Below are 22,183 nucleotides of genomic sequence, written 5' to 3'. Positions count from 1 at the left end.
TCTATTATGAACTACGCTTAGGTGTGACACTTGTATTCGTAAATGGTCACATTCAGTCGTGCGTCTTGCGTTAGTTATCTGGCAATTATTCGACTTGTTCTTCTGGAGACCTCTTCCGACCAATCACAACAAGCATCGCCTTACGGTCAGTGAAATGGCAACTGCAGTACTTATTTGATGGTGTTGCAAGAATGAAAAGCTAAATCTATCCAAGTGTTGTGGTTTGTTGAAATGGCATTTCCTTGAAGGAGCACAAAGAGTCTCACAATGCCTCACATATGGCAGCACATTATCTAGCGTTTGCTGTTTGCATGATCAATGCCTGTGGAAAGGCATGATATGTTTTCCTCTAGATGGACACAGTTGTTCATTTTTAGAGCTGTTTGAAAGTTCTTGTGTGTATTTAGCGGCGATGGCTGCGCTATCCTGGCCTTTTTCGAAGTAGTTTGATGGCCTCCCAAATGCGCCTACAAATCGCCGAACGGGCTTGTTTTCATCGCGACACCTGTAGAAAAATATGCGTTAAGGAGACTCCTTCCACTACATGGCATTTATGTAGTGTTTTTTCCCGAAGCAGCTGCAAGTTTACATCGTGGCTTTATGAAAGGACACCTGCTTGCAAAACGAATGGCGCGGTTTCGATCCTCAATGGGACTGAAAACTTTATTCTTTTATTTGCTTCTTTTTCGATTTTTCGCTCACAGATGATTTTTTTCTTACAACCAACAGTGCTGACGCCAATGGCGGAATCTTGGCGTCACGAGCTCTCTAACGCTATCGTGTTAAAACTAACATACTATCTATATTTGATTAGAAATTATTCGAACCAAATCAATGTTCTCTTCGAGCCTAAAATTTACGATTCAACAAGTCTAGTGCTGACGTAGCTCCTCGTCCGTTTATCACACCTAGTGTAGCTTTTGGCACACTCATTGGGACAAAAAAAAAAAAAGAGGTAAAACTATTCATGAGAAAAAAAAAATCTAGCAGTGGCATGGCTAGGCTATGCCAGGATATGTGTAGCATGAGCTAAAGGGGCGCTGCTAAACTCCATTACAAGCATGGCACTAATTACCGACGTCAAGTCTTTCATGTGCCACAACACACGTTGCACACATCTCAAATAGACTGATTAGAAAGTCCGTCTCGAAGGTCCGCGTCGCACTGGCGCTTTCGCCAAGTTTCACCGCATAGTCCGTCAATCGGCCCCTTGGCGACGCCACTTAGCTAGACATTTCTCCCTTTGCTCTGGTGTCTCCGCAGCACGTTAGGCTTTCTTCTGTTCGTTTTTCCTATGCCCAACTGCTAAATGCCAGGCAAGTACTTCATGATTGACGAGGTGAGCTTCTCAACTCTTCTGCACAGCAACTTTGCTCTCCTTCTACATGGCTATACCAAAATATCAAATGGCCCGCTCTATGTGTGTACCAGCGGGACAGGCATGACGAAAGAGAGCAGCGTGCGCAAGGTGCACGAGCCACAGGGTACGACCGTAATGCGGCTATGATGTCACTTCTCTGGAATGCACAGATCATTGAGGCGCGTGCAGTCACTTCTCCACAAGGCTTTCGCTTGTGCACGGGAAACCACTTTTGCTCGGCCAGCGTAGCTAACGCTACAAAACCCATGCAACTCTTCTTGTTTTCAAAAAATTTAAAAAGAAAAGATTCAAAAAATTTCTGCAGCTGTACATGCACTATGCTATATGTACACTCCAAAAGTGAGATCATTTGATTACTTGGAAACGTGTTGCATAGTCACTAAAGGAAGTCAAACTGCAAAAAGTTTTTCGGAAGTTCAACTTTATTTAAACACTTGCAAAGATTTTTTTATTTACTCCCTTCCACCCCAGTTTCTGGAGGTATGAGCAAAAAAAAAAAAGCACACATCATGCCTCGTACCCGTCAACCTCAACTCTCCCACCCCACCCCAGTCGCTCTCCTTTTGGTGATAAAAGACGAAGAAAAAGATATGCCACGCCACTAGCAAACAATACTGGCTGGCAGACAGTCGGTGAAGATATGGTACAATTTTTTTCTTTCTTCGACGCTCCCATCCGCTCTCCTTGCACTCTTCACGTCAACTTTGCATTAAATAACCGAGCCTCCTGGGTAGACGCGCGTGTGTGTACATTTCCGGGCGTTTGCATCTCGTCTTCCGAGTCTCTGCTTGAACGCTCTGCACTCTCAGTCATTCCCACTTTTCCCAGTCATCGTCAGCCTGCCAAAAACAAACAGAACAGCAGAAGAAATCCTTTCTTCACGTGGCATCGGCGACACTGCACAATTTCAGAGACTCGGCCACATTAGCACAATGAAGACTCCTTATAAATGTACTCGGCCATCCTGCATGTAAGGCAACAGCGGCATTGGGAACTGAATTATAAAGGTATTGCAGGTCTTTCGGCAAGCTCTACTTGGTTAAGTGCCTGAAGAGTTCTCGGTAACATCCTTGAAACTCTTAGAGTCTGGATCTCTATTGGCTAACGAAAGCCATTCGAACTGTAGTTGGAAATGCTTACACAGTTGAACCCTTTTATGAGAGACACTGATGTAAGAGACCAATGGGTATTACCACTAAACTGTTAACTGAAAGAGCAGGGTGACAGTGATGATAGAGCTCCCAGTGCCTGCAAGAGAGTTTGGCACCTTCAGCACAGCAAAGGTTAGATTTTGAGATAAGAAGGTGAAATTTGGAAGCAGCAGTGGGAGCTGTGTCATGGCAAAATTTATGAGAGGATGGCATTAAAACGGAATCCAACGAGTATGGAAACAGCACATCCCTATCATTTTTTTTTTAATAATGGCTGCTGCGTGTGACTCCGAAATTGAGTTTTCAATACCTAGCATGCTCCAACATCTGGTACTGCTAACAACAGGTGATAAATTTAATGACACCTTAACAGGAACCTAGCTAGCGAGTTCCAATATGAAATGCTGTTTTCTATCTTATAAGTAAGTGAACAGGTCTTTTTTTGTTTAGACGCACTCCTCCTTTGACATTTGCGCTGGACCTCTCAGCTACTAAGGTACTCCCACAGATGTCAAAACAGATTTCAGCATAACGGTCTACAGGCCGACACCACAATTTGGTGCCTTCGTAACAAAACATGTCAGTACTAGCATGGCTGTGAAGTAAAAGATGCACATAAACATCAATGGGAACTAGAAATTTGTACATTTTGCTTGCGAGAATGTGGCGCTCAATGATATCGTTCATATTGTATCGCAAGCTCTCCAATGCCACTCTGAAAGAAACGCCCACAACGAGAAACCACGCCACAGCTGATGGCACATAAGGAATCCTATAATGATGCGGCAGATACGCAGAGCACTAACTTAGGTATCGCATGCAACATGGGAGTGGACGAGTTGTGGTGGTTGCTATTTGATAAGCAAGAAGCAAGACTGTTGCAGTGTAAGCCTTGCATGCAGCTCGAGCTCGGCTGTTTGGTGGCAGCTTCGGTAACAGTTCGTTCATACTGTCGCCAGGTCAGCAGGTGTGGCAAGCGTGAGCCAGTTCACAGAAAAAGAAAGGAATGAATTGTTTAGAATTCAGCACTTAGTTATGGTAAGTTCTTTTGCCATCCTCGCCTAATGTTTTTTTTTTTTTTTTTGACACAGCATTTCGTATCATTTCATAATACTTTCTGTAGCTCCTGACAAACTGGCAGAGGTACTGGGTCCGACACACAGCTTTTGTTTCCGAACTGTATGGCACATGATGCAATGTTCGTGACGTCTATCGACTTCCCGGGGGTGCAGCAGATGGAGGGTTCGGAAGAATGCTACACAGCCTAAGTCCTGGCACGTTACATGAAGCCAGGGATCAATTGACTCCACCTTGCAGAAAATAAATATGTGCTCTGAGAAATGAAATCTGTATCACATCTGCATATTTTCTGAAGTTTCGCGACAAAAGCTGGAAAGCCAAGTATTGGTATTCTCAGAATATGGGACACTGCTGCGTCACGATACACAATGCACCGTGCAGTGCTTGACTTTTAAATGTGCCTAGCCCGTCATTCATTTTACCTCAGAGGCAGAGTGGGATGCCGGTTTCGCAATGGAAGCGGCGGGGGCAGCGTCCGTGTCCGCCAACTCAAGCTCAAACTCCTCCCAGTCGCTAAGGTCTGGACGGAGAGGGGTGGTTGGGTATGGGGGGATTGACAGTTGGAAGAAGAGGTGACGGGGGCAATGAAGAGAACAAAAACAGAGCAACATGACAATTATGATGAGATCAAGAGTTGGGTGTTGAGATGGTTATGTAAACAGAGCACGTCACAGAAAGGCAAGCCTGCTCACGGTTCTCGCAAGGAAAAGGGCACCCATCCAAGATGCAACAGACACAAGGTCGCAAGGGAAACGCCTCCATCAATCTAGACTGGTACACTGCCTTTTTGGAATGCTTGAGATCTTTTATGAGAGATGACAGAATAGCAGATGTAGCTTGCAACCACGGCCCCCTCAAGACAACTAAAGCTTATCTCTTTTCTAAAGTACTGCTTTCACAGAGGCTGCAACCCTGCCATGACCAATATAGTACCACGAACACCATGCACGTATTGGACTATGGTACCTGAACCCAGAAATTCCCTTTAAAACACCAGAATCGTTATGGCAACGACGTACTATATTGCGAGAAAGCAGCACCAATATTGCGATGTCAGATTGTAATACGATTTCATTTGCAGTCCTATTCTATATTGAAACAAAAGTAAACAAGAGTTGTTTCGTCTTGGTTGCTGGGGTTTATCTCATTTAAAGAAATACTCATTTTTCTTCCTCTATGTCGATAACTAGATCATGACAGAAATGCAACAATTCAATATGTCAGCACAGCTGCCTCAAGAACTAGTATCCCTCAAGACGTGGTGGCAACTATGAATCCGAGCGAGAATCACGGATAAGGCTCAAAACTTTATGTGAATTCAGCCTGCAGCCTTTCTCAGTTTTGACATGCCGTAGCTACAACTTCAAGAATGCTCAAGTCGGTATTGAGCTCCGACACCTATCATCTTGAAAGCCAGTGGTCTAGACTTCAAAACATCTACATGCAAAGCACCAAGGAAAGTCGCAAGAATTTTGGTCTAATAGTTGTCACGAGTGATAGCAATGGTGAGTTACATGCCTTAAGTATAGCGGGGCTCACACTATTTACATTAAAGTTTTCCAGATTACTGTTAAAACTTTATTCTTTGTGAAACTAGTGAATCGCCTACGAAATACCGAACTGGTCTCTACAAAGGAACGGGCTTTATTTTTGCTTTTAGTGTTCTTGTAATCAGTTTGGTACATTGTTCTTGGAGCTCAAAAGAGGTAACGCACCTGTTACTCCAAAATTGTATCTACCAGTCAAGTTTGAAAAGGGCATTCTCCTGCAGTGGCTTTGGCAACTGATTAGGGTTGGGAGGATCACTACAACTAATGGAGCAGAAAACAGGCAACAATTAGCCCTACAACAGGTACAGATTCAGAGAAGTGAAACTCCAGGGAATCAATATCGCATGACTGGAGAGGCAAGTTGCTAGGAAGTTGCAAGCATAGACGTGCACACAGGGGGCCCGCCCCCACCCCTAGTTACTCAAGAGGGGGGGTGGAACGAAGTCAGCCCCAAACATAGGCATAATGGGGGGGGGGGGGGGAGGGGTGATGAACCTTTGATGAATTCAGCAAAACATATGGACAAATGGCATGATATGTATGATGGAATCAGCAATAAAATCGACATAACATTAGCGTCAAACTAAACGTGAACAGCTAAAAGGATTTACAATGGCATTGTGAATAGCATCAGCATGGACAGGCACGGATATGTGCAGATGTGCGCACCTGTCCGTGTTGATGACGGGAAGGCACGCGTTATATCATAGTGAATGTCTGCTGCTGTTTGAGTTTCATTTGAAGCCAACACTAATACAAGTATCTACTAAGACTTTTGACTGAAAAGATGCGCAGCCGGCATTATCAACAAGGTGAAATGATACTAATAATGATGATAATTACAAAATTTAGAGAAAATGCACGAAAAAGCACTCAAGGTACGGAAAGTATTTGGCACAAAAGGAGGAGCTGAAGTGGGAAATAAGGAGTGAAGTGCTTAAGCAATGACCAACCTCGTATGTAGCCAAGGAGTAGTTTACAGAGGAAGCAATCAATGAAAGATTCACACGATGCAGCGAGAGATGACAATTGAACAGTTATTTAGTCTAAACTCAAACACAAAACAGGCAGCAGTGACGTGCTGTAGACAAAGCACACATGCCACAAGCAACTCACGAGGAACAGTTAAACAGAAGACGTAACAACAACATTGGGCTGTGGTCATAATCCCATAAGGCAGTGCTGAAGTTGTAAGAATTTGCAAAGTGTGTCAAGTAATGAAAAGGTACTAACAAAGCAAATCAAGCCGTTCAGTGACAACGCGATGACCTGACGAATAACGCCCGATAAGAGAGAAGTTATAATGAACACAGTCGCAAAAAACAGTAAATCTAAAAGGTGTCTTTAAAAAGAAAAAAAGAAAGATGATAGAACATTTACATAATTAATCTGTCGAGTTTGTATGAAAAGTCATAACTTGTGTGCACTGTTATAGAGAGGAGTGTGCCCGCTACAATGAAAACATTAATTGTGGCAAAGGACTGGACACTGCCTTAGCACGAGTTTGATGGTTTTCTTTTCCGATCGATAATTGTCTGAACACTAGCTAGAGATCTCAGAAAATTCACAAAAAGAGTAAATTTTGCAGGAAAAAAAAAAACCTTTCCCTCCTGCGCCTCCCCTTAGTTTACCCACAGAGCCACTGGTCCAAGACAAACTCGATTCCTCTTGCAATCAGATTCAGGTAGAAACGGTGTCCTCTTGGCCAACAACACCTACACTTATATCAAAGCATGTTGTGAGACCATTATACCAATGATTACTCTTCGGGGCAAGCCCCAAAAGCTTCAAAGATCTTTTTCGGAGTGTAGTCGAACTATCAGTACGCCTGGTTCCCTTCAGCAATGTTCATTAGAAACTCTAAGGGCGCAGAAATACCCCCCTGCCTTTCCTTGCATGTTCCTCTCTCTCTATCGATAGATGCAGAACAGGTAGTGTTAAAAGGTAACGTGGAGACGGAAGGATTTCAGCGATAGATAGAACCGAGGTAGAAGCTGTGCGATTTGGTATATGCAAACACCACCACCGGGGGAGAGTAGCATGCAGAGATCTCCTTGAAGGAACAGAGTGCCAAAGAGACAGAAAAAACCCGGGTGTGCAGGCACGGCCGCTGCAACTCGTACACGCACCGCTCAGCTGCTTATTGTAGCAACTTGATCAGTAGGCTAACATTAAGGGTCATATTTTTTTTCTATAATTACATCATCGAATACAAGTCAATACAGTAACCAATCATTTATTAAATGTAACTGAAGGCACAGTTAGGCCCAAAAGTGACGATCACAAAGGCACCACCACCGCCACGTGGTGGTGCCTCAAGGGGCATTCAGAGCAATAATGCGCATAGAAAATGCGCTATATCCTGCCCAAAAATGCCGACTTCTCAAGTGCTTTCATTGAGAAATGTACGTGGACGTGAGGCAGGGTTGGGGGGAGACGAGGAGGAAGGAGAGGTTAGAAATAAAGAAGATGGCTGACACCCCAGCCTAGTACTGTGTATTATTACAAATTGGCGCAGCCACGTATACTTTCTGTGCGGACATTCAAGATGTGGGTGGACTTCACCATTGGAGCAAATCAACGCGGTGGCATCCGGATCTTGACCGCAATGCTTCAAGATGAAGAGGAACTAGCTCTTCCGGAAGCAGTGAGCACTGACGCATTTGTTTCCTATATAAGCACTAAAATGAAGATAGCCCCAGACCATTTACTTGCTAAAAGAACGGTGAGGATCAACATGAAACTTCAGGATTATGAGAATTTCGTGCTGACTCCAGTAAGAAACGACGCGAAGCCTGCTACCGCTGCTTCGCCTGACAGTTCCATCGAGCTGATCAACAAGTTTCTTGAACTGCACCAAGAACAGAATAGGCAGCAAAATGATTTAATGCGCTTGCTTGTAAACACGACGGAAAGATTAAGCAGACCGAGTCGCGAACCAGTGAAGCCAGACATGTTTGACGGAGAGTCTAGTAGCCCCGAGTCCTGGTTCACGTTTTACGAGTATGCATGCAATGAAAACTACTGGTACAGCGACGAAGATAAAGTGAAAAACATGCGACTATTCCTATCGGGCATAGCAAAGAGTTGGTACAAATGGCGTCTCAACGCTCACAGCAACAAACCATGGACAGAGTGGAAAGCAAGCTTTCTGAGCTCCTTCAGCGAGAACAAGGTGTTGCTATGGGACAAAGCAATCACGTTCAAATACAGGTCTGGATCTGCACTCAGCTATTTTTATGAGAAAAGGCGCTTGCTACAGCTGGCGGACTCATCTTTGCCTGAGACGTCTGTGGTTCCGCTTATCATTCATGGTTTAAGTCCGGACCTCCAGAAGCAAATACAAATGCGAGGACCCAAGACGGTCGAAGAACTTCTGCAGGGAATGCGAAACCTCTACCTCCAGGACCTAGGAACCCAACGTCCACTCATGACACCTGCTGTAAGGAATACTGAGGCCACACGAGCTGAGGAACGACGCCCGCTTGCAAGCTGGAGACCTACTGCAACACCCGTATCCTTTGTCAACGCAACATTGTTGTTGGAGGGAACTGAAGAACTTAAGTTCCATAACGGAAAGTTCACAGTCCCAGAAACAATGGTGCCTCGAATTTTGGAGCTCTATCACGACTCCCCGCACTCAGGTGCACATGACGGCTTTTGGAGGACATATCAGAAGATTCGTCAGCGTTTCCAGTGGAAACACATGAAAGAGGACGTTCAAAGGTACGCTCAGTCTTGTCATCAATGTCAAGTTAACAAAGCCAAGTACCTTCAGAGAACAGACGAGATGGTTTTGCCTCAACATTCCAACGTACCATTTGAAGTCATTCATCTGGATTTCGCAGAGCTCAAGAAGAAGGCTGCTGGAGTAAGAAGAACGCAGTCTTTCCTAGTGGCAATAGACCAGTGCACAAGAATAGTGGCTGCACGGCCGGGAAGGGAAGACGCAAATAGTGTGATCGCTCTTTTGAGTCGGGAGATGTTCAAGAATACGAAGATAGTGATATCAGACAACGGGCCAGCGTTTCTCGGTCAGCGTTTGCAAGATTGGGCGAAGGAACGAGGAGTTGTATTGCGACGCTGCGCTCCGTACCATCCTGCAGGAAATGGCATGGCTGAAAGAATCATTCGGGATTTGAAGCAGTTCATCTCAATGTATCCCGGTTTTCAGGGTGGATGGAAGTGCTGCTTGGAGGCAGCTGTCGCTCATCACAATCGGTCGCACACTGCGAGCATCGGCTGTAGTCCATATTTTGCAGCTTTCGGAAAGGTACCAGTGCTTCCTGCTGATCAAGAACTTTGCATTGCAGACCGCCTGCAATTGTGCGAAAAACGAAAACCTTCGGAAGCCTACCAGCGATACCGGGAAAGTATGAAGAGGAACTTTGACTGTCGCCACAACACGTGGATACCTCAGATACAACTGAACGATCTGGTGCTTGTCAGAAAAGGCCTTCCCGGCACAAAGCAGGTGTACATGGGACCTTATCGCGTGGTGCAGATTGCAGTGCAACATGGAATTCTCAAAAGGGTCGGTTACACCAACAATGATGGTGTGCTGGAGTTTGCGACCATTGGAAACGTTTTCAAGTATCACCCCAGGAGGGATGAGTCTTCAAAGAGGGGGAGTGTACGTGGACGTGAGGCAGGGTTGGGGGGAGACGAGGAGGAAGGAGAGGTTAGAAATAAAGAAGATGGCTGACACCCCAGCCTAGTACTGTGTACTATTACAAGAAATAAAGCTGAAAATTTCTCAAATGCCAACTACAGAGCAACCGAAAATGCTGTTGCGTGCTATTTGACAGGTGACAATATTATGTGCTCCATTATACCATTACACTTGTTTTGCAGGTGCCAAGGATATGTTCAGGTATACAGTCGAACCCAGCTAAATGAAACTGATAGAGCACGGAAACAATTTCAATGAAGCGAAAATTTTGTTGTAGTGAAATCGAAAAATATATAGCTGATCTGAGCTAGCAAAACAAAGGAACGTTTATTCTCAAAATTCAAAAAATGTCTGCTGCTTCCTATTGTTTCCCAGCAACGTCGCGATGTGATTATCACCAATTCATAGCAACGCTACGGTGAAAAGCACACTGAAACAATGCCTAGAATTGCCTTCGTTAGCGAACCAAACAGTTGCATTAACACGTTAACACCGGCAGCTGTCCGCCGTCAAAAGTATGCGATAACGCCAAAATGGAGGCAGGGTATCGTGGAGCGGCGACTTTTGCATTATTCTATGCCATTCTTATTATCCATCACACGTGGTTAGCTGATTTTGTTGATAATGCGGACAAACCGACGCTGTGATTAGTTAACGCACTGGCAAAGTGTGAACATAATGATAAGCATAGGAATTGAAAAAAGGCATCGTTCTGCAGTTGCACCCAGCAGCTGCGTGGCGGAAACCATAAATTGAGCGACTGAGCTTCAGCTTCGTATCGCCTGTGGCTCAAAGCAAGCCAGTGGCAAAAGCAGGGCAGTCTCATTGTCGTCGCTATCGAGCAATGGCGGCGTCCATGCTTGCTGAACAGCAAAGGTGTAGCGGCAATTTTCGGTGGTGCCAACGCGTGTTTTAGACTTCGTTGACACATTTTCAGGCTTTGAAAATGCATCGAAATGTTAAAGATTGGATTTACTGCATAAAAATAAGTGTCTGAGCCTGGAATTAATTGCATCGTAAAATTTCGTTGAAGCGGGATGACTGAAGAAAAAGTGTTTGTTGTGGCGACAATATTTGTGCATTGACTTCTATGAGCTGCTGACAAGGAATCATGACTTTTTCGTTGTAGCGGGAATTTCGTTGAAGCGGCATTCGTTGTAGCGGAGTTCGACTGTATGGGCATATCGTACGACACGCTATCCATGCACATTTTAATGTAAAGACGCAACTGACGCTAGTTAGATAACTGGTGGTGTGGGAGTACTTAAATACAATCATATCCCACTGCAACGAAATTGACAGCACGCTTGACAATTTTGGTTTCTGGAAGTTTTACATAACACTGTCTGTTTTCTTAATACACTATGGACTCTGAAACCACTAGAAAACCTGCATACTAAACACAAAAAGGCAACTTTTTTTCTTTACTGCTCACAAAGGTTCAGATCACCACAGCCATATCTTTAGATAGCTCTGAAGTTATATTAACTGCATTGGGAATCTATTGGGAATCTCAGCGCCTGTACATCAGCAAAAGAGAATCAGTGTATTTGCATGTATTTAACATGCAACCTTTTGGCACTTATAGAGACCATGACATTATTAAAGAAACAACAAATGCACACTTTCTCACTATGCTTAAGTAGAGTGCATCAGCCATGTGCGAGTCAGGCCTAGAGCACTGCGCGAGTACGTGTGTGTCACGTGTGAAATAAGACACCTAAATGATTTTCTTACACATAACCTACCACTGCATATACCAACGACCCCACACACAAGGCACAGAAAGGTATATATAAAAACATGAAACCTCATGTATTGTTGCAAAGCTGCCTCCCTTGTGTTTCCATAAAACAGTGCAGTGAAGCAAACTTAACACCATAATTCACCTATAATTCTACATCTCAACTTAGCCACGAATTTTCTCTATATTTTATGCGTGTCACACGTTAGAAAATATGGTACGTATTAGTATAGGCGCAAAGGCCCTCCTTACCTTTCCCACTCGATGACTCTGAACCAGGACCAGGAGCCCTTGCACTCGCATCGGTTGGTGCAGCGGATGTTGCATCTCGTTTTGTAGCTTCTGCTGTTGTTGGAACCCTCTGGGCAACTTGTTTTTCGGCACCAACTGCCGACTCACTGGCGTCCGCTACTGCACCCGTCTCTTGCTCAGATGCGTCATCCGCCTCAGTCGTTGCCTCGACTTGCAACGAAAGCCTGGCTGCCAGCACCTCAGCAGCCGAAATGGGATGAGGGTCCAGCACGCCGGCTTCGAGCGCTTGCTGAAGGGCAAATAAAGACACTGACAACCAATTTTACGGTGCCCGTTTTCTTTGCAGCAACGAAAAGCATACCGGTCGGAGTATCATGGTAACGTGAACAATGCCGTGAAACATGTGGTCACCTATGTGAAAGATGCAATCACTTCTGCGAACTTACTGGTCTGCGCAAACACACACTGAAGGGTCTATGATGCACTTCAGCTAGTGTGCATCAAAGCATAATACAGAACACCTCGCAATAACAAAGTCGCACAAGGCACGACAATGGCTCCATTGTATTCAGCAATTCGTTGTAAACTTATATTTGCAGCACTGCAAGAATGGGAACGCGGTTGCTAATTACTTCACTATATAATCGCCAATGTATTCTTCGGGATTTGAAAATTCGGACTTGTTCGATATGTCGGACTTCACAAATTCACCGTTAAGGTTCCCATTGCACTAATGCATTTTCGCGACTGATTTTTCGCACGAATTTATGTTCCTATGTTCAATTTTCCAGACTAAATCGTTTGTTTTGAGCTGTGCCGCTCAATTCTGAAAGTCGCCATGTCGGATTTTTTGCTGGCTTGGTCGAGTTTCACTTGCGGTGGTTAGTTGTGTGGCCTCCTAGAATGGAAGCGCGCACAATCTTCCAGTTTTTGAGGCCATGTTTGATCTTCCTTGGCTAGCAAAACTTTTTTTCAATCAGCCTTATCATCATCCTTAATATGCCGGTAGGTTGTTTTTATTTTCTGGGCATTTGATTTTATGGTCATTGCGGATGCGGCCATGTTAGCGGTGTGCCAAGTGTATTTGAGCCGTCGTGCGCATCACATGCTCACTGCTGTTCGGGATTGCTCAGTATCACTCTGTGGTCACGGCGCTTGGCTTCCGACATGGAACACGCAAGTTCAACAAAGGCCGTGATGGTAGCATTTTGATGGTGGCGAAATGCTGGAGGCTCACGTACTGTGCGGTGTTGGTGCAGGTAAAAGAAGCTCAGCCCAGACCCTGTTGTTAAATCCCACTGAACAGGTGAGATGTTGCACACATCTTTTTGCGACCGGCATCAAGTTGCTTTGCTCGGTTCCACGGGGCCACCAACTCTGCCGCCCGCAACGGTCGGCAGTAGCAATTGCCAACGCTCTTGCCAACAATGTTACCGTAGCCCAAACAGAACCAAAATTACCCGTCCCCTAAAACAGCAAGAAGCATGGCATTATTGGGGATTTTTTTTTTGGCTTTTCTAATCCAAATAAACTTCATTTTGATGACGTGACCATTTTTTTTAATTGTTCGATTTTTCAAAATATTTCGCAGTACCCGCCAGGTCCGAAAAATTGGTTGGCGACTGCAACTGTAAATTCGTTACATCCGTATTCTTTATGTCGAGCTACGACTACACGATTTCAAACATCTGGTCCAAGTCAAACATGGCCACTTGGTGTGGCTTGTGTTTCCATGCCTTTTTAGCAACAAAGTAGCTACTGCATCTAACTGCAGTGTGGATAGCACGGTTTTTCCAATGTCTGCCGCCGAACTTCATTGCCTATAAAGGCAAACATATTTGACAAGCGATCGGTCAAGGTTGGGGAATAAAATTACACGAATGAAAAGACTCTAGAGTCATGTCTACTCTTTATTTAATAGTACAGTCGAATCCCACTACAAGGAAATTGATGGGGGCGGACGAAAAATTTTGTTGATGCAGAAATTCGTTGTTGCGATATGGTAAAATACCTACGCGACACTCGACTCGCTTACTCAAAAACAAGCTTTAATTCCAAAGCTTGGTCAACTTTGCCTGTTTTCGCTTCTTGCCAAGCGACGGCACTACACGAATTTCGCACGCCCCCAACAGAGCCATTGCTTCGTCATCGTCCTGTGCCCCGATGCAACGCCTGATGATGTCGAATGTATCGAGCATCAACGAAGTCGATGGTATCATGGAATCGCATTGCGTGGTTATCTTATCTTCGTCTGACAAAGCACTCTCTTCCTGAACCCACTTTATGATATCTTCCTCAGTGATTTCCTCGCACACCACCAAGTCCGAGTCGGCTTGGAGGAACTCGTTAAGATCCACATCGGCAGGCACATCACTTTCTTGCAGGTCTGCCCATGCGACTGCGATTTCTTCGACAGGCAATTCGTCCTCATCGCAAGCTTCAATCGCAGAACCCTAAGTCTCGGCCCTTTCCACAGTGAACCCAGCATGGCGAAAGCGGTTCGCAATTATAGCGCTCCCCGTCTTGCATCACGAAGCAGCAATCGTTCGTCTCGCACTCAAGCCGAGTGTTCAAAATCAGCCTCTGAATTAGACGCTTGAGGTAATAGCTCTTCACACTTTGGATGACTCTTTGGTCAGGCGGGTGAACAATGGACGTGCAGTTCGGGGGCAGGAACTCAAGATGCACATTTTTGAGCTCCACGTCCTCAATGGCATGCGGGGAACAATTGTCTAAAAGCAGACACACCTTTCAGCTTTGCCTGCACATGTCCCGGTTGAATTCTCTGGCCCAGTCGCCGAAATTTTCACGGGTCATCCACGCCTGGCTGTTGGCCACGTACCTCACTGGAAGGCGCCGATTTCCCTTGAAACAGCGTAGTTTCGTGCTTTTCCCAATAACCAAAAGAGGCAGCTTATCTGAGCCATCCATATAGGCGCACAGAAGCACGGTTATCCTTTTTTTTGCTGTGCTTACCTCCGTGACAGCGTTGCCCATTGAAATCCAAAGTCTTGTTAGGAAGCATCTCGTAAAAGAGGCCTGTGTCGTCGACATTTTATATATTCGACGGTGCGTAGTCCGTCAGGATGCTGCCAAGGCTGATCGACATTCACGCGGCTGCACCATCTGTATCCGCCGAAACAGCTTCACCGCACAAAACTTTGCCGATAATATAGTGGCAGGCTTTGAAACGGTTCAGCCTACCTGCACTGGCTTTAATATCGTTGATGCCGAGCACGCAGGCAAAATTCAGCGCTTTCTGTCACACAATATTGCCGCTAAGGGCAATTTTCTTGGCTTGCGTCTCAATAAACTAGGTGTAGACAGCCTTGTCTAAGGCTTCACGCGTTCACTGTGTCAACTTCTTGAAGAAAGAGCTTTGATTATGGCGTCCTTGCTCTCAAATATAGTTGAAACACAGCTCGCCACAATCCCCAACTCTTTAACAATTCGAAACTTCTTTCTCCCAGCGTCAGGCTCGGCGATAACGCAAGCCTTGTCTTCGAGCGACAAGAACTTGTGTGCTTCTTTGCCTGCCGAGACATGGCTGATTCGCGACAACAAACCTTTGCGAAACAATGACCGAAAGACCTGCGACACGATGCAACACGTTTCCTTTTATTTTCCTATGTTGCGTCCCCATCACTGATCATCATATACCGTGGCATGTTGTTTTATTTACATTGCACAAGTCTACTTCGCGTGCGGTACGTTTGCTCCGAGCAGCTTCTCATGTGCTTTTATTTTTATGTTATTGAGGAGAGACATGGCGTTGGTATCACGAAAAATGCCCCAAAAATTGATTTTTTGAAAATCAAATTTTCTGTTTCTGGAACCCTTTTTCTATCTGTCTATCTGATTCCAAAACATCTACACTGTAAACCGCGCAGAAGTGCTTGGGAAAATTCATTTCACCATCATAGGTAGCGAAACTTTTTTTTCTGGAAATCACGAGAAAACAGCAATTTTCAAAAAATTATGGCTTCGCGATGGCGGGCCAGGAGCCGGCTTGGGCTCAACGGAAAAAGCATTTCTTTGTGTTTAAATTCCACCCTCAGCTGGCTCCTCCCTTTAAAACAAGTGCACAAAAAGCTAATGTTTGAAGGTCGTTTCGAGGCCCCTGATTGGCTGTGGTTGCCATGTTGCTATAGCTCGCCTCGCCATTGGCCCGATGCCGGCTCCGGGAGATCGTCGTCTGCCGCTTGTGCGTCGCGAGGACATGGCTCTCGAAAATTGCTACTTCGCGACATGTTCACGGCTCGACGATCACTTATGATATAATTACAATTCAGTTAGGAGCCGCAAGCGGATACGTGATCAGGCTACTACGAGCGAGCGCAGCGCGTCATCGGAGTCGTCTTTAGCCCTAACTCCGCTGATAGCGAGACTGCAGACAGGAACGACACGCTTGCGCATTTGTGGCAACGTACTTCTTCGCAAGCAATGAAGCACATCACTCGCTAGCTCCTCAGAACTGCGCATGGGCATTTTATTCATTGGCAGCGGACCACACAGCTAACTCGTCACCCCCTCCCTCCCCTCACTGTCATGGATTGCTCGGAACAGTGGCTAGCAGTTTCGCGCATCATGACTCGAAAATGCGATACCAAGCGATACCAAGCGCGATTTTTTGTCATCGTAGCTACACATTTCACACACACACCGTCACCAAACGCCGCCGCCAAGTGCATCACGCGTTTGCTGCACTGTCCACGTGGCCCACGCACTTCACAATCGTATGGAGTGCTCTCAATAAGCTTTTGTGATGCGATTTAGACGTGCCTGGAGCTGTGCTTGGTATCGCCACGAGCGTCTATGAATGTTCTGATACAATGAAAGCCTTGAAGATTAGCGTTTCCGCAACCGGCCGTATAATGATGCGTTTCAAGGCTAGAGTGGCAAAAAATGTTAAATGAGGCAGTGGCACGAATATTTATATGGCCGTCTCCTGCCCATAACTGTTATTTGAAAAGAAGGCATAGGCTGTCATGGTGTGAGCCATTTTTTTTAATGCAATAAACCTCTCTGTATATAAAAAGAATGTTTAGTGATTATTTGTAATCAAGTACTTAATTACGTTAATAAAAAACACACTGGGCGGATAACATGCCTGAGAAGTCGAACATCACAAGACAAACCTGAGATCACAATTCTTAGGTGTTTTAGAGACGTCAAGAAAAGTTGAAACTTTAAATGCAGTTTTTTAAATACTGTCTTTTTGATATGACGCTGAGCCCCTCCATGAGGTTCAATAAAGAAATAATTTTTCTCTCATAAAGTATGTGTGGTATCGCCTCAAAATTTTTATGTAAGCACTGTGTGGTCATTCTTAGAGTCTGTGCCAATTTTCATCTACATCCAATGAGAAACAAGAAAGTTCATCGAAAAAATCCAGTTGAAAACTTCGACAGGTTTTTTCTCGCAAGTGTTTTTGGACATTGTGTACTGCTCGTGAAAAGTGTAGCACGGGAATGACTGGACGGATTTTGATGCAGTTTTTTTTTTTCTGAATCCCAAAACATTTCTTGAGGGTCTGACAATCTTATAATTCTTGTTTATGGTTCAGTGTTTTTTTTCTGGAAGATGACTTGTACATGACACTGCTTCTCACAACGTGTAGGGAGCCATGATGATCTCTATAAAACATAAGAGAAGTGATGAAAGAAATTCTGAGATTGTCATACCCAATAGTCTTCTTTTGAGTACAGATCAACACCATCTGCAGCTTCCTGGCATGTTTTGTTACAGCGCTAGGCTTTCCACGAGCAGACCGCACAAGTCAAACCACGTAGCATGATGAAACTTGAAAACTACTCAAGGTATCATGATGAAACTGCATATTTTGCTACCCAAGACACTTATGAGAATGCATGCCGAATTTCATTGCTCCAGGTCAACAAGCAAAAAGGTTTTTTTTCAATGCCACCTCCCCCCTTAAGGTCCGTGGTTTGGTAAGGCATTAAAAACACTTTCAAGATTTTTAAATAAGCTCTACTTCGAAAAATTTCGCCCGTGCTTGTTCCACAAAAACTTTGTTGAAGTGTAATCGCTGCCGTGAAGAAGTTCATACTGGAGGGAATTTCAAAGCATTATACCATATGGGACTTCGACGGGGATTCTAAAAATCTTCGTTGTGGCAAAAATTTCATTGAAGCGGACTTCGTCATGGCAGGATTCGACTGTAAAAACTGGACTTACGTTTCGAGACCCATTCTGTCCCTGTTTCAGAAAACAACTGTTCGGCCGGCTTTGAAGCTAGCATTTTTTTTTTTTAGTGGTGGTCTCCCTCTCCACCATTGTTTTCTCTATTAGTTCCGGAGACCGTGTGCATACAATGCCCAGCAAGGTTGACCAGTTATTGTTTCTAGGTGTTATAAATCAATCAATCATTTTATTTCTTACACTTACTTTAACAGCAACGCTGTTCATCCTTGAGGCTTTTATGTTCGGGGCAGTCATCATAGACTGTAGTGGGATTAACCCACTTTCTGTGGGTAAATCCCATGACGGATGTGTGCCGCTCCTGCCCCTACACCCACAACTTATTGCTACACCCATTACTGCTCCTCAAACTTCTTCAACCCTACTGCAAGCCACTACCTTCTCTATTTCCTAATTTAATCAAAAGAAAAGCAACGAACATCTGACCACACGTGCAACCTAGCCAATTACCTTCAAGGAACAGCTGGGTAACGTCCTTTCGATGTCCTGATCTTGCCCTCCCTCTTCCGGGGTCAATGTGCCCAGCACGTCGCATCCGGCGTCTCCGGCGGGGGAAGAGACTGCCTTTGCGGGCTGGGGTGAGTTGGAGCCACTCTGCTCAGCCGATGGAGCGTTGGGCGTATTGGGGGGCACCACCAAGGGCCGAGAGCCCAGAAACCGGCAGCCGGGCCCCACTAAGGTTTCCATCAGGTGGTCAGAATCCACTGGACAACACGATGCAAAGTGAGCTCAGGAAATGCAAATTTGTGCACAGAGAAAAAGACAAGAAGAAACAACAAAACATGGGCGACGGAAAAGCCCACCTAAATATGAAGCCTATCATATCTCTAAGTGCTGCGAATGGGACACGAGCATGGTACGGCTTGCTTCGATTGATTTGAGAGTCAATAAAACAAGACAGTGACATCAGTCAACGATTACCGAATTTACTCGCGCAATGAATGCACTCTCACAATAAACACACCCTAAAACTTCAGTCGTCAAAATTTGCTTTTTTTATCCTGCGTAATAAACGCACCCCCGATATTCATCCACTGCAGTTCAAGTAACCGACACCTGGCATGTCCCTTCTCATTGGATCTCTTCCGTTCTTCATTATAATGCCGACGCCCCTCAGCCACCTCGGCACGCTCCCTCCCACCATCTTCCCTCCCCCTCTTTTCTAATTGTGCGCGGCAAGCCCCCAAAATTTGTAATTATCTGTGCACCACAGCAGTGTTCACCAACAGCGCAAGTGTAGACATCGCAGCTGACAAGCACACAGCGAGCGAAGGTCCCGAAACTGCCCGCGCCAACCCACCGCCGCTTTCTGCAAATACGAAACTTCAAGGCCCAACCACATACATGCGATTTTCGAGCGACGACGGTAGGATTTCCTGTCGCCGCGCCTGTCACGAAAGGCCATTCGTCGCCATCGCGTTGCAGGGTTCTGGAAAACCCGAAAAAGATAGCTTGTTGGCCAGAAAAAAAAAAAAAAAGTGAAAATTTTTGCAACAAGGTAGCACCCCCAATATTCGCTTCCCTTGCAACTTGTTCTTCATTCTTTTTAACTGCGTGTACTCAAGGAATGAGAGATATAAGCTACCTTTTCTACAGTAACTTCTGATGTGGACAGCGAGGCGGTAGCCGTATTTTGTCACTGACCTTGTTATAGACGGTTTGTTTTGATGCTTCGGTGGTAGCTTGCAGCAATTTTGGTTACTTGTTGCAATGTCTGTGGTGGCCTCGCAGTCATTGTGCGAGGTTGCCACGAAGTTCGCAAAGTACGTTGTAGCGTTGCAGCTCACGCTTATGGGCGCCCCTCGAAATTACAACAGATACCATTGTTGTGGCTAAACAATTACAAGAAAAGAAAGCTGCGAAATGCTTTTATGAAGTGCATGGGTGGTGCAGGGGCAGTTTGCAGAAGATAGCACCTTCCACAACTGAAGATGAGAGATGTGCAACACAAAAGCCGTTTCCAAACAGTGTAAAATATGTCAATTACAAAAGGCTAAGCGAGTTAACTTTTCCTTTTTTTTTTTTTGCATTACACTTTTTTGCTCATACCAAAAAAATTTTCACAAGATTTGCCGGGCATAGTAAATGCACCCTCAACTTTGTTCTGATTTGCACAGAAAAAAAAAAAAGTACGTTCAAAGTACGTTCATTATGCGAGTAAAAACGGTACTTGGAAAAGTGGTTTGGGACCCAGTTAAAGACAACACTGACCACCACTGATGGAGAGGCGCTCACTGGATTCCTGGACGCTGTTGAGAAGCTCTTCTTCGGCCTGCCACAGCTGGAAAGCACGGAAGAAGTAGCGCTGCCAGAACTCCTCGTGCGGCACCGCCCCCGGCACCAGCTCATCGTATAGCCGCTGCACTTCACTATAGTTGAGCAGAATATCCGCTATTTCATCCTGAAAGGGAGAGAGGAAAGCGTGGTACAATCGGGGACAAAAGCCTGCAGAACATGAACAATGCAAGAGCAGGTCTCTCATTGAAACAACATGCGAAAATTATCTGTAACAAGCCTTGAAAGCTGAGCGAGTTGGTAAGGATAGCAAACTGCCCAAAGAGAGCAGGTACTAAATCCCACTTTCTGTAAATCCGGTGCAGGCCGAAGAATAATACAGGCTTTGCAAATCAGGATAAAGGCAGAAGGGTGTGTCACTGAACCTTCCACAAGTCTGTCAGATAAGGAGTGTGCATACTGTAGCTGCGGTCCACATGATACTGTTGACTTATGTGGCCTTACACATGCGACTGTTTTTTGTATGTTTTTCATTTATTGTGTGTGTGTGTGCATTTTTATATCACGCTGATAAACTGTGACTGCGACACATTGCCTTTTGCTTTGAACGCTTTGAACGACTCAGTTGCGAGTGTGCACTCGTCTGTCTCATTTGGTTCTTTCCTTGCGTCTTGTCTGGTGCGCAGTTTGCTCAAAGATGGGTGAACTCCCACATGCACTCAGCTTTTGTTTAGTTTTTGAATGTTCGCTGTCACACGAGTGGCCAGAGGCTAGCTGTCCAATATGGAAGCTGTCCGATAGTTGGCTTCCAGCCAAGTGTCAGAACTAACACATCAATTGACAGCCAAATGGAGACCACAAGCACAAGCTTCCCGGCATGCCACAATCATGTTACCATTATTACGATGATTTTGGAGAAGTTTTTGAGACAAACTTAGTAACCTCATTCATGCTTTCTACAGTAAATGGCCAGTAAAGAATCCTCGTTACTAGCTCACTTATTTTCTCATTTTGTATCGAAATGGCCACCAACCCTTTCTGTGACAACTGTGGTAGTGAAGAGACCATTACAGCATATCTTCTGCAACTTTCCTCGTTACAATGTGCAGAGAAAATCACTTGAAGCAGCGCTACCTTGGGTAGATTGCAGACCAATGAGGGTGGACACCATTCTGGAATGTCATCCAGAGAGGTCATGGCGAGCGCAGTCCTCAGCTTCTTCAAGGCAAGGGACTTGAACTGGCGGTTATAGACTAATAAAATTAGGATTACTGTGATGTGCGACTTTGAGTGCACGTGCTCTTCTATCTCCATTTCTCTCCATCTTTCGATCTCCCCCACCCATTTCGCCTGTGAAGGGTAGCATATCAGTCACTCTAGACTGGTTAAGGGGGGACGCGCCCTTTGAAAACCGAAAAATCGCGAAAAAGTCGATTTTTTGAAAACCACATACTCGGGCAGTATGACTCATAAACTGCCTCTACTGTAAATATCAATGTCTAATTCATCGCGAAAGTACGTCAAATAAATTTTATAACATGCCGCGGCAGCCGGCAAGCGGCGAGCGAGCGCCAAAAATACCCCAACTTCGCGCGCTCGCCATTTCCCAACCGCTCGGCCGATCGCCGCCATCTTGATGTTGTTTTGCTCGTGAATTCTTGCGCTTTTTTTTTTCGCCACCCGCGGCAGTGGCGGTGGCGCTCCGAGGCGGGAGTCGCTCACGATTGGGGGGCTCGCGGAAGCTTTCGAATGTCCCGCTGCCTGGATGCGAAGCCGCGATTGGACAAAGCGCGCGCCTCTCGAGGGAATGGGGGAACTCGCGGCTCCTATTGGCTGCTGCGCGCAATGACGTAGCTGCTTCTCCGGCATGCGCCGGCTCGTCGTCTGCACCGGCGC

The 22,183-nt window shown here is 45.4% G+C and overlaps 1 protein-coding gene across 4 annotated transcripts in view; it reads right to left on the bottom strand.

Moving 5' to 3' along the window:
• Positions 1-1,785: 1,785 nt before the first annotated feature.
• LOC119163138 (BSD domain-containing protein 1) overlaps positions 1,786-22,183 on the bottom strand; it is a 40,492-nt gene continuing 20,094 nt past the window's right edge. For 2 of the 4 annotated variants that reach the window (XM_037415081.2, XM_075874142.1), the window contains 5 exons: positions 20,264-20,453; positions 18,503-18,756; positions 11,831-12,119; positions 4,035-4,132; positions 1,786-2,220 (listed from right to left, as the gene is read on the bottom strand). In XM_037415081.2, coding sequence (XP_037270978.2) covers positions 2,191-2,220; positions 4,035-4,132; positions 11,831-12,119; positions 18,503-18,756; positions 20,264-20,453 — 861 coding nt within the window. In that variant the 3' untranslated portion in view covers positions 1,786-2,190. The remainder of the gene's footprint in view (positions 2,221-4,034; positions 4,133-11,830; positions 12,120-18,502; positions 18,757-20,263; positions 20,454-22,183) is intronic. The other 2 variants (XM_037415082.2, XM_037415083.2) reach the window with 2 other exon arrangements.

Source organism: Rhipicephalus microplus, chromosome 9 (genome assembly GCF_043290135.1).
Source record: "Rhipicephalus microplus isolate Deutch F79 chromosome 9, USDA_Rmic, whole genome shotgun sequence".
Lineage (NCBI taxonomy): Eukaryota > Metazoa > Arthropoda > Arachnida > Ixodida > Ixodidae > Rhipicephalus > Rhipicephalus microplus.
This window is presented reverse-complemented; position numbering and strand designations above follow the sequence as displayed.